The sequence below is a fragment of the Neophocaena asiaeorientalis genome, unplaced genomic scaffold (genome assembly GCF_003031525.2).
Source record: "Neophocaena asiaeorientalis asiaeorientalis breed wild unplaced genomic scaffold, Neophocaena_asiaeorientalis_V1.1 scaffold629, whole genome shotgun sequence".
Lineage (NCBI taxonomy): Eukaryota > Metazoa > Chordata > Mammalia > Artiodactyla > Phocoenidae > Neophocaena > Neophocaena asiaeorientalis.
This window is the reverse complement of record NW_020175468.1, coordinates 7357348-7373618: the sequence shown is the minus strand read 5'-3', so window position 1 is coordinate 7373618 and position 16271 is coordinate 7357348. Positions and strand designations below refer to the sequence as shown.

The following is a 16271-nucleotide window of genomic DNA, read 5'->3' as shown; positions in this document are numbered from 1 at the left end:
AGTGTGGGACTGTGTGACCCCGTGAGAGTGTGGACTGTGTGTGACGCTATCTCGGGCCCCTGCAGCTGTTGTATCACACGCCGTGGCCGGGTGTGTGACCGCGCGTGGGCCGGCGCTGGGTTTTTGAGGCGCGCCGGCGGCCGCGGCGCATGCGGATCTGACCGCGCGGCTGGGCCGGTGGGGCCGAGCAGAGACGGCCAGGCCGGGCAGTGGACGCCGACAGGGAGGGCGGTCGGGCACGGTCAGCAGCGGGGACAGCGGCACCGGCGGCCGCGGGCCCAGGTGAGCGGCTTGGGGATGGATAGCCCCTCCCTCCAGCATCTTCCCACCTGCCCTAGCATCCCTCCCCCGCGCGCCTTGGACATGGACTGAGCCCCGAGGGTCTCCCCGGCTGGGGGAGGCGGAGGGTCGAGGGCAGAATCAGCTCCCATCCCTCAACCCAGTCCAGCCTCCGCGCCATGCGTGGGTCTTTCATCCAAGCCTTGTCCTTCCCAGGCCCCTCTCCTTGGGAACGGTGACTAGACTGCAGGGAGAGAGAGGCACGGGCTTGGAAGGGTTAAAGCGTCCTATCTCAGGTCCCATCCCCAGCCTCGCCCAGCCAACCTTTCCTGGAGTCTGCAGGACACCCCCTTCCACCTCCGCCACCGCCTTCTCCCTTCCTTCTCCCGTTGAATCACGTAATGGCCAGGGCTGTTCCACCTCCAGACTGCCTGAGAGATCACGAAGTGCTAAGTGCCTCTCCATCTCCAAGTATCCTCCATTGAGGAAACAGTTGTGCTCACCGTTTCACAGGGAGGGAAACTGAGGCACAGAGAAGCCAAGTTAAAGGTAATGGGGTTTAAAGGTACAGCAAGAATAAAGCAGGACTTGAACTCATTTCTGTCAGACTCCAGCACAGGCACTTTTATTTGCTAAGATATATGACTGGAGGCTGAATAATAATAGCAAAGTCCATGTATTGAGGGCTTGCTGTGTACTAGATACCATGTTCCCTACATTATTAATCCTGTCATCTTCAAACACCCCTAGGAAATGGGTACCATTATCATTACCACTTTACAGATGAACAAACGAGCCCCAGAGAGGGTAAGTGACTCAGCCAAGGTCACACAGGTGCCCACTTACAGCTTTCTGTGGAAGAAGGGAAAAATAATAATGGATTTTTGAGTGTCTGTTGAAAGGGACAGTCTCCACTACACTGACCAAGACCTAGACCCTGCCTTCCTAAAATCTGGTGAGTTGGCAACTGTTGGAATATTTTGGGAATGCGGACACTGATCTCCTCCCAACTCCCTCCTTTCTTAGTCTTAGAATCAGGCCTGGGGTTCCAGAGGGTGGAGGAGATGTATCTAATGTCTCCCACACCCTTAAATTTCATATTTACAATCTGGCAGTGTTCTAGAACATAACTCTGGAGTCAGACAGTATGTCAGTTAGCTGTTGCCACAATAATGTTGCGTAAGAAACCACCCCCAAACTCAGTGTCTTAAAACACTAAGCATTTATTTAGCCTCGAGTCAGTCTGAGGTCAGCGACTTAGGCTGGGCTTATAGGAGCTTATTCACCAGTTGGGATGGGTAGGGGGATGTTGACTGTTGGTTGCTCTAGCTGACCTTGGCTGTGATGAAGGCCTTGGACCTGGACTAGCCTAGTAGTCTCATGAGCACAGTCAAACACAAGCAAAAACATGCAATGTCTCCTGAGTCCTGGGCTCAGAACTCACCAGCACTTCTACCTAATACTGTTGGTCAAAGCAAGTCATGTGGCCAAACCCAGAGTCAAGGGGTAGGGCATGTCCCCCCACCCTCCTCTTCCATTCCTCCCATCCCCAGAGTGGGAGAACACTGAAGAGTTATATGGCAAAGGGTGTGGCTTATAAGGATGAAAAACTGAGGGCATTAATGCAGTTATTTGATCACAGTGACTACATTTGAATCCTGGTTACTCACTAGCTGTGTGACCTTGGGCAAGTGAATTACCCCCTCTGTGCCTCAGCTTCCTCCTCTGTAAAATAGGCTTAATGGTGCCTTTCTTTACAGAATTAAATTTGTGGGAATTAAGTAAGATAATGCATATAATGTACTGAGCACAGTGCAACTGCTCGATAAATGTGAAGTATTGTTATTACTGCCTTATAGAGTTCTATTGATGACAACGTTAGCTTTCTAACAATAATAACAGTGACAATTTTTTTTTTTTGCCGCACGGCATGCGGGGTCTCTGTGTCATGTGGGATCTTAGGTCCTCAACCAGAGATCGAACCTGTGACCCTTGCAGTGGAAGCACTGAGTCTTAACCACTGGACGGCCAGGGAAGTCCCAACAGTGACAATTTGCCGAGCCCCTATCCTGCACTAAACTTGGTGCTTGGCCACAGCTCTATGATGTGGTCAGGGTGAACATTATTGTCGTTATTATCGTGTCCCTTCTAAAGACAGAGAAATTGAAGGTGAGAGGGAACAGGACTCACAGCCAGTTGCTCTTAGAAGTGGCACCTCTGAACTCAGGACCTGTTTCTAGCCCTAACCTTCCTCTCCTCATCCCCAGGCCTCACCTTCCCTGATGGCGCAGGTACCAGGGGAAGTGGATAACATGGAGGGGCCGCCAGCCCCTAACAATAACAACCCTGCAGCCCGCTGGGAGAGTCCAGATCGGGGCTGGGAGCGGGAGCAACCAGCCGCCTCCACCGCAGCTGCCTCACTCTTTGAGTGCTCCCGGATCAAGGCCTTGGCAGGTACCTGGAGGAGGGCTGGGGTGCGAGGGTGGGAGGGAAGGAAGGGAGGAAGCTGCTGGGGTGCTGTCTTTGTACCTTGATGGCCTGGAGGATGGGAAGAGAGTTACAGACATTTGGACCTTCCTTGAATCTTTTTTTTTTTTTTTTCTTTGCGGTACGAGGGCCTCTCACTGTTGTGGCCTCTCCCATTGCGGAGCACAGGCTCCGGATGCGCAGGCTCAGTGGCCATGGCTCACGGGCCCAGCCGCTCTGCAGCATGTGGGATCTTCCCGGACCGGGGCATGAACCCATGTTCCCTGTATCGGCAGGCGGACTCTCAACCACTGCACCACCAGGGAAGCCCTGACCTTGAATTTTTAGACCAGCACTGTCCAATAGAACTTTCCATGATGATGGGATAATGTTCTGTATCTGTGATGTCCAATATACTAACCACTGATACTTGTGGCTGTGAGCACTTGAAATGTGGCCAGTGCTATTTGAGGGATTGAATTTTTAATTTGATTTAGTTTTAATTAATTTAAATTTCAATAGCCACATGTGGCTAGTGGCTGCTGTATGGAGCAGTGCAGCCATAGAACCTTAGAAATGTATCAGTACAATCCCAGAAATGGGGAACTCTCTAAGCGTACTTCTTTAGAATCCCAAAATGCTGAAACCTCGCATCTTAGGACCTTGGAATGTCATACCCAGAGATTCTTTGAACCCAAGACCTTTAGAAGTGGAGACTCGTGCAAACAGAACTTTTAAATCACAGATCTTAAGACATTTTAATCGTTGGCTCCTAGGGTCTTAGAACATCAGAAACTTAAACTCTAATGCACATAGATCCTTAGGGCTTTATAATCCTAAACCTATAGAATTTCAGATTAGAAACGTTTATCCTGAGCACTTTAAGAAAGAATAACCACACATTCATGTTTTTTGCACTGAAACCCTCAGTCTTGGGACAACTGGAATGGTTGGTCACCATACTTGGACGTTTTAGGACAATATAAGCAAAGACCGGAGAACTGTATGGTTAGAGTCTTACGATCCTAGACCTTTGGAACTGTAGGCCCTTGAACTTTAGGACTTTGTATTCACGGGGCTTTAGAACCTCAGAAGTGTTTAATCATCAATATTAAAGTTTTATGAACAAAGACCCTTCAGAGACATGTAACTCCAAATCATAAGCCTTTGAAACATTAGACCCTTAGCACGATGACCCTTAGAATGTTAATATCTCAGAAACATGGAGTGTTATACACATAAAATATATATTGCCAAGAGTCATGAAATCTTAAAATCCAAAAGTCAGAATGAGTTCCCTTAGAATCTCAGAATTTTAGTAACTCAGCATTTGACAATCATGGGATCTTCAATATTAAGATTCTTGGAAACTTATAAGATATCGAGCAGGTTGTTAAACTCAAGGGCCTCTGGGAAAGCAGGTGACATACACGAGTGAGTGGCCTGGGGACTGTGATCGCCCTAGTCACCTGCTCTAGCCATGGGGAAATGCAGGCCCAGAGCTGCTAGCTCCGATGTTTATCTGCAATTTCCCAATCAAAAAAAACAAAAAACAGCTTTAAGTGCATAAAGTCTGAACAAGATTCAGCCCATGGATTGCTAGCTCCCTCTGGTTTAGACACCTAGAAGAATATAAACATATACTCGTGGAAACTTAAAATTTTTTTTTCTATAAATTTATTTATTTATTTATTTTTGGCTGCACTGGGTCTTTGTTGCTGCGCACGGGCTTTCTCTAGTTGTGGCGAGCAGGGGCTATTCTTCGTTGCGGTGTGCGAGCTTCTCATTGTGGTGTCTTCTCTTGTTGCGGAGCACATGCTCTAGGCACGTGGGCTTCAGTAGTTGCAGCACGTGGGCTCAGTAGTTGTGGCGTGTGGGCTCTAGAGCTCAGGCTCAGTAGTTGTGGCGCACAGGCTTAGTTGCTCTGTGGCATATGGGATCTTCCCGGACCAGGGCTCAAACCCGTGTCCCCTGCATTGGCAGGCAGATTCTTAACCACTGTGCCACCAGGGAAGCCCAAAATTGTACTTTTTAAGAAATTTTATTTTTTATTCCTTTCTTGGCTGTGATGCACGGCACGTGGGATCTTGGTTCCCCAACCAACAATCAAACCTGCGCACCCCCCCGCCTACGTGTTGGAAGTGTGGAGTCTTAACCACTGGACCACCAGGGAAGTCCCAAAATTGTATTTTTAGACTCATAAATTAAAAAACTTGGGAACGTATCTACTTAGAATTCTAGAATTTATTATTTCATCCACAAAATATTTAATCAGTGACTGCTCTGCACCTGGCCTGTCCTGGACAATACGAGAGACATAGTAGTGACTGAGGCAGCCCTGGTCCTGCTCCTCCAGGGCTCCCAGTCCAGTGGGAAATTTAGATCCAGCCCAAAATGATGCCCCACAGGGATCAGGGCCGAGATGGGGGAGGCACAGGCAGAGGCCAGATGTGGAAGTTCAGAGCTGTAGGAGACCAGATGAGGGGCCTGATCCTGTCTAGAGAATCAGAGTGCTTTCTGGAGGAAGAGATGGCTGAGCTGAGCCCTAATGGACAAACAAGAGTGAACCCTGGGGAAGAGAGTGGAAGAATATTCCAGAGAGAGGGAACAGAATAGGCAAGACCTCTAGAAGTTGAGAGTGGCTGGAGCGAGGTGGTGAGTAAATGATGGCAGGCAAGGAGCCAGTGGCCACCAGATCTTGAGGGGCCTTGTAGACCATTCCATAGAGTGTGAGGGCACCTGGAGCTATGGTGAGATTTTAAGCAGAGGTGGGATGTGGTAACGTGAGGATCAAGGACTCCTCACCTGTTAGAACCGCTGATTCAGAGAGCACCAGCCCTGGACACCTCAGACAGCATAGAGTCCAGAGAAATGTAGGGACCCAGCTAAGAAAAAAAAAAAAAATTCTCATATACTCCCTGTGTCTACTTAATTACTAGAACTATGGTTTTCTGTTCTGTTATGGTTTGTTACGGGATATTGAATATATTGTAGTTCCCTGTGCTATGCAGTAGGACCTTGTTGTTTATCCATTCTAGATAAAATAGTTTGCATCTGCTAATCCCAAACTCCCAATCCTTCCCCCCCCCACCCCCCTCCCCCTTGGCAACCACAAGTCTGTTCTCTATATCGGTGAGTCTGTTTCTGTTTCATAGATAAATTCATTTGTGTCGTATTTTAGATTCCACATATAAGTGTTATCACTGAAATATGGTTTTCTTAAATGCACAAAAACACACAACTCTGTTTATATCTCTTATGCCTATGGTTCTCTACAACTAAAACACATTATATTGGATTCCAGACTCAAACCACAAAACCAGTAACTTCAGCTTAACAGTGACTTCGAGATGTTGCTATCCCGCTGTTCAAGATACCAACATGACGTAGACAGCTAGGGTGCATTTTCTTTTGCATCCCTTTGCCCACTTCTCTCATGGTTTTCCTCTATTCACACTAAGGCCAAACCCTTGAGCAGAGTCCTCCGTAATATGTTTTTGCGTGAAGGTGTTTTTTTTTTGGCCGCACTGTGCAGCATGCGGGATCTTAGTTCCCCCACTAGGGATCGAACCCATGCCCCCTGCAGTGGAATCGTGGAGTCTTAACCACTGGGCCGCCAGGAAGTCCCTGCATGGAGATATTTTTTAAAAATTGTCTGGTCCCATCCATTACAGAGAGTTCCCATAATCATGCTCCACAGTTTTTTTGGTTTTTTTTTCTTTTAAATATTTATTTATGTATTTGGCTGCACTGTGTCTTAGTTGTAGCATGCAGGATCTTTTTAGTTGCGTCATGCGGGACCTAGTTCCTGACCAGGAATTGAACCCAGCCCCCTGCAGTGGGAGCACGGAGTCTTAACCGCTGGACCACCAGGGAAGTCCCATGCTCCACAGTTTGTGTGGAGGGCCCTTTCCTCTTTTTTTTTTTTAATTGGACTATAGTTGCTTCACAATGTTGGAAGCCCCTTTCCTCTTGATCTACTCCTTTATTCTCTTTTAGTCCCATGTCTCACACCAATGCCTTCTCTCCTATAGGCAATCATTCTGATTGTTTTAACGCAAATCTTTTTCTTCGCAACACGTGCGTTGCTAATTAGTTTGCATGTATCCATGTTTTTTTAACTCTAAAAGGTATTACATGACACAGAAAGGCAGATATATTGTGTGTCCAGCATTTCCACAATGAGCACCCCCTTGTAACCAGATCAGGAAACAGAATCTGACAGCCCCAGAGAAGTCCCTCTCAGGCTGCCTTTGTATCATCCCGAGAGTAAACACTGTCCTAGCCAGTGTACATTCATTTTGCTAGCATTTGAATTTTATATAAATGGAATCATGCAGTGGGTACCCTTCTGTGTTTGAGTTCATTCACTCAATATGCTTCTCATGAGATTCACCCATGTCTACCTGTATGTGTAGGGTGTTCCTTTTCATTGCTGTATAGTATTCCACAGTGTGAAAATGCCATGGTTTATCCATTCACCTGTTGATGAGCATTTGGTTTGCTTCTAATTTGGGGATGTCACAAACTAGACTGTTGCAAACTAGTGATTTGTAGTATCACAAACGATTACAGATTATTGCTGCTCTAAATATACATGTTTTGAGAGATATAAGCACTCATTTTTGAGGCTTATACCCACCCAGGAGTGAAATTGTTGGGTCATAAGGTATGTGTATATCTAACTTTAGTAGAAACTTCCAGTTTGTATCATTTTACATTCCCACCAGCAGTGTATGAATGATTCAGTTGTTGTACATCCAACCCTTGGTGTGGTCAGTCTTGTAATTTTAGCCATTCTAATGGGTGTGCATTCTACTGTGGATTTAATTTGCATTTTCCTGATGACTGAAAACAACTAATGACGTGGAGCTCCTCTTCCTATATTTACTGACTATTTGGATATCCTCCTGTGAAGTGCCCATTCAAGTCTTTTGCCCATTTTCCTATTAATTTTCCTGTCTTTTTCTAATTGTTTTGCAGGTGTTCTTATATATTCCGGGTACAAGTCCTTTGTCTGATATATGTGTTGTGAATATTTTCTCCCACTGTGTGGCTTGCCTTTTCATTCTCTTAACGTTGCCTTTTGATGAACAGTATTTCTTAATTTAAAGGTAGTCTAATTTGATAATTATTTAATCATTATTTCCTGTATGGCTAAAATTCTGTGTCTTGTGTGAGAAATCTTTGCCTACCCCAAGGTCATGGAGATATTCTTTGATGTTTTCTTCTGAAAGCCTTATCGTATTCCTTTACATTTAGATTTACAAGCCAAATGGTATTTAGTATATTTATTATCATGTACAGTGTGGGTCAAGGTTCTCTTTTTCCCCCACATGGATGTCCAGTTGACTCAGCTCCGTTTATTGAAAAGACTTTCCCTACTGAACTGCAATTTCACTTTGTCATAAATCTGGGAGCCCTATACATGTGGGTTTGTACATGCAGGTATTGCTAATCGATGCATGTCTTATCATAGTCTCGACTGCATTTTTTTGCATTATGTTCTCATTCAGCGCCATGCCTTATAGCCTCAAGACTCATCCGTGTGGCTCTGTGCGCCTCTACTCTGGCTTCTAACTGCTGCATGGAGCTGATGGTGTGCACTCGCCATGTTCCACTTTACCAATAATAGACAACCAGGCTCTCCTCAACCCCCAACCTGTCCCTGCCCCGTCCCCCCTAATAGCACTACACTGAACATTGTCATACATGCTCTTTATAAACCAGCGTGGAAAAGTTTACGGGACATATACATAGGGAAAGAATTGCTGGCTTATGGCGGCTGTGCACTAATTTCACCTGACTCAGATTGCCTTCCGAATGGCTGCCCCACCAGCAGGCATGAGGGTTATGATGTCCTCACATTTCCACCAATACTTAGTGTCTCCGGCTTCCTAACTTTTCCCAGACTAATAGCCAACATATCATTTACATATTGTCTCTCTCCATCCCTTCTCTGTAACCAGTAGTAGATAAGGGAGTAGTTAGTTCCTACTCTATGAAAACCTCAATGTATTAAAGATGTGAAAAATTAAAGTGTTATTCTAAGGAAATGCATTTCACTTGTGATTGGTGAGTACCACAGTGGGGAAGAATATATAAATGGAAAAATAATATGAGCACAATGGCAGAGGTAGGACGATTGTCATTTGCCTTGGAGTCTTGACAACCCCAAAGTATGTGTGCCAGCTAGAGGGCCAGGAGGAAGCAGATGGCCCCCTCAAAGGGGGAAAATTGAGGAGAGTTTAATGAAGGGACTATTTAGAGAGGTGTGGAGATTCCTCCCCACGCCCAGGGACTGGGGCAGGGCAGGGAGTAGCGAGAGGGGAGAGAGGCATCCCCAGGAGGAGTGGGGGATGTAGGGAGAGGCACCAGGTCCTGGGGAAGCTGGTCAGGCAGGGAGAGAACAAGTCCCTCAGCCTTTTTTCTCTCCTCTCCTCTCCTGCTAGCGAAACCCAGCCAGAAGTCTGAGGCCTTTAAGGGCCAGGGAGCCCATTCATATAGTTCACGCCAGCCAGCCTCCCTGGGCTCAGAGTAGGTGCAGAAGAGGGGAGAAGGCACCTGAGGGGCAGACGGAAGACACCCAGTGAGGTAGCCACGCACACTCACCAACACAGTAAACATTCAATGTCGACTTAGGTCAGAAGTGGCACCCTGGGACACATTTGGTTTTCAGCCCCACTGTGTTTTATAAAAACGTAAATCAGTTGCCAACACTTAAAAACAGGGAGATTTTTATCTCCAGATTTTTGGTACCTCATGGGCTATCATGTGATATGGCAACACTGGGCCTTCATTCCTGTGAGACTCCAGACGCCAGGGCCACGTGGCCGTTGCCCCCTTTTAGGAGGGCCTCGTTCTCTCATGTGAAGCCTGCCTGGCCCTGGTGGGCTTTTCAGTTCTGGACCTCAGCTTCATGCTAACGAGATTGTAATCACAAACCCCCAAGTCTCACAGCATAGTCCTCTATAAAGTCACCATCCAGATAGTCCAGGATGTGTTTCTATTAATTTTCTCTGAGGATCATTGAAATGAAGTTACAAAATTAAAAATATTCTCCTGGGTCCTTGTCTTCCAAGCATGAGTTCCCAAACACCCAGGGTCCCCCAGAGCCCACTGAAGAAATCCTGATCTAGTCCTAAACCCTCATTTTGGAAATGGGAGAATGGAGGCCCAAAGAGGAGGGATGTGCTTTTGAAGTCACATAGCTGGTCATCAGTAAAAGCAGGACTGAATCCAGTTGCCCTCATTCTGCACCACGCTGGGGATGCACTCAAGTTCCACTTGGGCCTCAGCATGGACTACAATCTGCTATGGGCATCGCCTTTGGAAGGCAGAATCAACAAATACCCAGTTCAGCGTCTGTTCTGTCATCACTTCCTCGTGTGTGATCGATGTGTTCACACAGGTCCCCCGTCCTATCCAAACAGCACAAAACCCACACTTAGGCAAACAAGATTGCCATTTGGATTTACTGTTCGTTTCTGCATGTTCACTTTCAAATTAGAGGCAAACATTCAAGATCCAACTTGAAGCACAGAAAAAATACAGGTCAGTCAGTGTGTGTTTTCTAGCAATGTGTATTTTCTACTGCCAGAGTCAAATGCAGTAGCTGGTAATGTTACAAATGGTTAATGTTAGGAAATAAAATTATTGGGAGATTTCAAGTGGCTAAAAATGGAAATAAACTGGCAATATAAATCATGATTTCTGCACTCATGGGAAACTTAAAAGTGCGACTGCTAAATTGTTTAGTGATAAAATGCCAACAGTGTCTGTACAGGCTAAGGTGCTGTAACAAGAGACCCAACAATACAGTGGCTTAAAGGAGATAGAAGCGTATTTCTCTCCCCTGGATAGTTCCTACACGAGCAGCCTCATTGGCAAGGAGGCTCTGCTCCAAGCAGTTAGTGTGGGTTCCCAGTTCCTTCTTCCATCCCATGCTCTGTGGACCTTGGTGTTCAAGCTGTGGGAGTCAGGGGAAGAGTGAGGAAGGCCACGCAGGGCTTCCCTGGTGGTGCAGTGGTTAAGAATCAGCCTGCCAATGCAGGGGGCACGGGTTTGAGCCCTGGTCCGGGAAGATCCCACGTGGCGTGGAGCAACTAAGCCTGTGCGCCACAACTACTGAGCCTGCGCTCTAGAGTCCGCGAGCCACAACTACTGAGCCCACGTGCCACAGCTACTGAAGCCCACGTGCCTAGAGCCTGTGCTCCACAACAAGAGGAGCCACCACAGTGAGAAGCCCCCCGCACCCCAACGAAGAGTAGTCCCCGCTCACCGCAACTGGAGGAAGCCCACGCGCAGCAACGAAGACCCAACACAGCCAAAAATAAATAAATAAAATAAATAAATAAAATAAAATAAAAGTGGGCAAATGATTTGCATAGATCATTTCAGCAAAGAAGCAATACAAATGGCCAATAAGCATGTGAAAGATGCTCAAAATCTTTCATCATTAGGGAAGTGCAAATCGAAACCACCTTGAGACAGCCTTGTGGTTTGTGCCTTTTAGAAGGCTGAAATCATGGCAGGTCCAGAAACTGACACCCAATTCCATTTCACTGGTATCAAAAAAATATTTCAACTCTTATACTCTCACAGGGAGAATGAACTGTGTACTGGCCACGTAAAAAGGCATTGCTTGGATAGTCTTCTACTTCAAGTTAAGGTCCAAAAAAACTCCAGCTGTGAAAGCCACATAAATGGATTCTAAACTGTACCTCATCTCATAAGTTCTCATGCCTGGAGAAACTAATGTCAACTCATCATGTGATACTAAATTTGTACAATAAATTATGAACCTGGGGGGAAAAAAAATACATTGAGAAACTACTTCACACCCACTGGGTTGACCGTAATTTTAAAAAGGAAAATAAAAAAGGAAAATAACAAGTGGTGGCGAGGATGTGGGGAAATTGGAACCCTTGTACATTGCTGGTGGGAATGTAAAATGGTTCAGCTGCTTTGGGAGACAGTCTGGCATTTCCTCAAAAGGTTAAACGTAGAGTTACCAGATGACCCAGCCATTCCACTCCCAGGGTGATCCTCAAGATAACTGAAAACACGTGTCTACACAAAAACTTGTACCTTATTGTTTGTAGCAGTATTGTTCATAATCACCAAAAAGTAGAAACAACCCAAATGTCCATCAGCTGATGGATAGATAAGTAAAATGTAGTATATCCATACAATGGAATATTACTTGACTGTAAAAGGAATCAAGTACTGATACATGGCCACAACGTGGACGGGCCTTGAAAACATCATGCTGAATGAAAGGAGCCAGACACAAGAGGCCTGCCCGATTCCATTTATGTGACGTATACAGAACAGGTAAATCCTTAGAGACAGGAAATAGATGAATGGTTGCCTAGGGTTAGGAGATGGGAGAATGGGGAGTGACTTCTAATGGGTACAGGGTTTCTTTTTGGGGTGGTAAAAATGTTACTAGATAGAGGTGATGGTTGCACACCTCTGTGAATATACTAAAAGCCACTGAATTTACACCTTAAAAGGGTGAATTTTTTAAAAAAGGGTGAATTTTATAGTATGGGAATGTAGCTCATACTAAAACTGTTATTTTTTTAAAACTTTATTTATTTATTTTTGGCTGCTTTGGATCTTCGTTGCTGCACGTGGGCTTTTTTTAGTTACAGCGAGCGGGGGCTACGGGGGCTACTCTTCATTGTGGTGCACAGGCTTCTCATCGCGGTGGCTTCTCTTGTTGCAGAGCACGGGCTCTAGGCACACGGGCTCAGTAGTTGTGGCACACGGGCTTAGTAGCGCCGCGGCATGTGGGATCTTCCACCAGGGAAGTCCCTAAAACTGTCATTAAAAAAAAGAAAATGGGGCGAGAATTCCCTGCCTGGCGGTCCAGTGGTTAGGACCCTGCGCTTCCACTGCAGGGGCATGGGTTCCATCCCTGGCTGGGGAACTAAGATCCCGAATGCCACGCCGCCAAAAAAACAACAACAAAAACGGGAAGAGGGAAGAGAGGTCCCAAACAATTTCTTGGTAAGCAAGCAAGGCGGAAGTTGTACACATTCCCCCTCCCCACCCGCTTAAGTAATCCCGCACCTACTTCTTGCCAGGGATGTGGGAAACCTGGCAGTCCAGCTACTACAGAGGGGGAGATGTGGTTCCTGCTCTCAAGGAACATGCAGTCTAGCATATTCCTTCCTCTTCATTCCCCACAGCTGTCAGTGACTGACTCTTACTTTTTCATCTCTAAATAACTCTCCAGTATGCCTCTTTCTCCCATCCCCTCAGCTTCTGCCCTGGTCCAGCCTCTTCCTCTCCTGGGTCCTTTCCCCAATCCCTTCCTCCCTGGTCTCTGGGCTGCTATTCTTGCCCTCTCTGATGTACCCTTCCCACAGAAGCCAGAGATATTCCTGAGACCCAACTCTCATCCTGTCCTTCTCCCTCCTTAACCCTCTGTGGCTCCCTAGCATATTATGTGTCCCCACTAAACTGAGCTCTACCCCGTATTCAGAGCCTAGAACAGTGTGGGGCACATAGTGGGTGCTCAGATATTTCCTGAACGAATGAACAGCGCTGACTAGGGTAAGAAACAGGGCAGCTTTCCTGTGGAAGTGACATCTCAGGAAAACTTTAAAGGACAGAGAAGCGGTCTCCAGGTGGGCATGGGGGGCCAGAGGGGGAGGGCGTCCCAGGTAGGAGGAGCCGCCTGCCTTAAGACCTGATAGTTGCAGGGAGCTGGGCCTGAGCACGATTCGGCTGGGCGGTGGAGGGCTGGGGTGAAGCTGGAAGGGGGAGTTCCTGGAGGAGACGAGGGCTCATCAGGACCTGTCCTTCAGATGAGCGGGAGGCCGTGCAGAAGAAGACCTTCACCAAGTGGGTGAACTCGCACCTCGCTCGCGTTGGCTGCCACATCGGGGACCTCTATGCGGACCTCAGGGATGGCTTCGTGCTCACGCGGCTCCTGGAAGTGCTGTCCGGGGAGCAGCTGGTGAGGGGGCCAGAAGGGCTGGGTAAAGAGGGCGGCCCTAGCGTCTCGGGCTGGACTACTGCAGGCCTGGCTAATGGGTGGATGGACCGACCTAGAAAGGCTGGGTGGGTAAAAGGCACCTCATTTGGGTGGGCTGGGCTATGGCCCAGGGATGGAGCCTGGTTGTGAGGAGCCTGGGGGTGTGGCTTGGAACAGAGACGGGTTTCCGTCAGTGAGGGCTGCCCTTCGGGGCGGGACTCTGGGCTTGAGTGGGGCTCCGCTGGAAGGGGTGCGGCTATTGGAAAAGGGAGGAGCTTTATTAAAAGGAACTGGCCTGGGTATGCGGTAGTAGGAGGCATGGCTAAAAACACGCGCAGAACTCTGTTGTAGGGGGTCTATGGTTGAGGGCTTGGTTGTCATCGAAAGCGTGAGGCCTAGGTCGCGGGAGTCTGGGGGACTAGACGGAACTCTTGTATGGGTGTGGCTTGTTGTATGGGTTGCAGTTGTATTTCTGGGCTTGGATGGGACTTCATCGCAAAGGGTGGTGTTCTGATGGAGCTAGAGATTGATTAAAGGACCAGAGCCCGAAGCTCAGGAAGTCGTGAAGGGCACGGCTATAGAACAAACACCCTTGGAAGGAATAGAGCTATAAGAAAAGAGGAGAGCCCTGGGGTGGGGCGGGGCTTGATAGGAATGGGCGTGGCTCTAGACAGGCACCCGAAAAGGAGAAAGTGAGGGGTGGAACTAGTGGCAAAACGTTGGTGGCCTGGGGCAGAGATCCAATGGAAGGGGCGGGAGTATGGCTACAGGCAGAGGGCGGAGCTTCTAATAAAAGGTGTGGCTATCAGTTTGGAGGTGGAGCTTAAGTTGAAGGGGCGAGGCCAGGAACTTGAAAAAGCCCTGAAAGGACATGACTTGAAAGGTTCTGGCTATGAACAGGGCAGGTCTTCTTTAGAAGGATTAGGTCCTGGGTCTTTGATAAGACTGAAGGGGCGTGGCCTGGACTTGGACACGGGGTTGGGGAGCGTAGTTATGGGGGTGGCCTTCTCTGGAAGGGGTGGGGTCGAGGGCACAGTGCTCTTGGCCAGGTGCCGGATTTTCTAATGCCCCTGCCGCCCTAGCCAAGGCCCACGCGTGGTCGCATGAGGATCCACTCACTGGAAAATGTAGACAAGGCACTGCAGTTCCTGAAGGAGCAGCGAGTGCACCTGGAGAATGTGGGCTCACATGACATCGTGGACGGGAACCACCGACTGACCCTCGGGCTGGTCTGGACCATCATCCTGCGTTTCCAGGTGATCTCCAAGTGACCCCAGCCCAGCCCACCCCCCGGAGTGGGGCCTTAGGAGGGTGTCCCTCAGCCACGCAATCAATCATTCCAAAAATATTCCTAATATGTGCCAGGAACGCTGTTATAAAAAATCACGATCACCACCATCATCATGATCCTTGTTTACATAGTTTTTACTCTCTTCTAAGCACTTGGCATTTAATATGCACGGCAACCGCATAAATGAGGTACTATTCATGATCCCATTTTAACAGTGAGGTAACTGAAGCCGAGGGACGTGAAGTAAATGCTCAAGATCACACAGCTAGGTAGTAGGGTTGGAACTGGAATCCAGGCAACCTTGCTCCAGTTCAGAAACAAAATAGACAAATTTTCTGTTTTATGGAGCAAGACATGGGCGGGGGGGTTAGACAGATAATAAATAAACACGTCCACGTGCAGACAAGACATATATGGGAAGAGGATGAATTCTAGGCAGAGAAGTAAAAAGAGCAATGAGCAAAGAATAGATTATGAGAAAGCAGTAAAAGCGATCTAAAATATCCCGTTGATTGTGTTGAGATTTTAGCCTTGGTGACCAGAGAAGGGCTCTCTGAGAAGCTGATGGCTGAATGAAGATGAAAGGAGAAAGCATTCCAGGCAGGGGGCACAGCAGATGCAAAGGCCCTGGGGTGGGAATGAGCTTGGCATGTTGCAGGTACAGAAAGACCAGTATGGCTAGAGACTGGGAGGCAGGGGGAAGACAGGGAGGAGTTGAGCTCAGGAGGGTTGGCAGGGCCTTGGTGATCTGTGAATAGCAATTTGATCTTACTCTGTCTGAGATGGGGAGAAATTAGAGAGTTTTATCAAGAGGAGGGGCATAATCAGATTTAGAAGGATCCCTCTGGGTTGGGGGTCGTGGCCAAAATTGGAAGCTGGGAGCCCAAGGAAGAGACTGGAGCCGGACTACCGTGTGGCCATAGGGAGGTGAAGAGGGGGCCAGGTAGGAAAGACTCTGGGAGGAGGGAGGAGTGGACATGCCATAAGGGAAGGGGAAGGGGAGAGAAGGGGTGCTCCCACCCTCTGCCTGAAGCTGCCTCCCCCATCTCCTCTGCCACTCCCAGGTTCAAGCCCTCCACACCCCAACAGCCATGTTTTGTATCCTCACAGATTCAAGTCATAAAAATTGAGACTGAGGACAGCAGAGAGACTCGCTCGGCCAAGGACGCGCTGCTCTTGTGGTGTCAGATGAAGACAGCTGGGTAAGCTCCCCCACCCCCTTAAGCTCCCCCACCCCAAGGAGGG

At 47.9% G+C, this 16271-nt stretch overlaps 1 protein-coding gene and 1 pseudogene across 1 annotated transcript in view; both read left to right on the top strand.

Annotated features, from left to right (window-relative positions):
* Positions 1 to 2561: 2561 nt before the first annotated feature.
* SPTBN4 (spectrin beta, non-erythrocytic 4) overlaps positions 2562 to 16271 on the top strand; it is a 69414-nt gene continuing 55704 nt past the window's right edge. The window contains 4 exon segments of the mRNA XM_024768302.1: positions 2562 to 2733; positions 13566 to 13717; positions 14818 to 14991; positions 16137 to 16228. Of these exon segments, the coding sequence (XP_024624070.1) occupies positions 2562 to 2733; positions 13566 to 13717; positions 14818 to 14991; positions 16137 to 16228 (590 nt within the window).
* LOC112415453 (up-regulated during skeletal muscle growth protein 5 pseudogene) lies at positions 11273 to 11450 on the top strand (annotated as a pseudogene).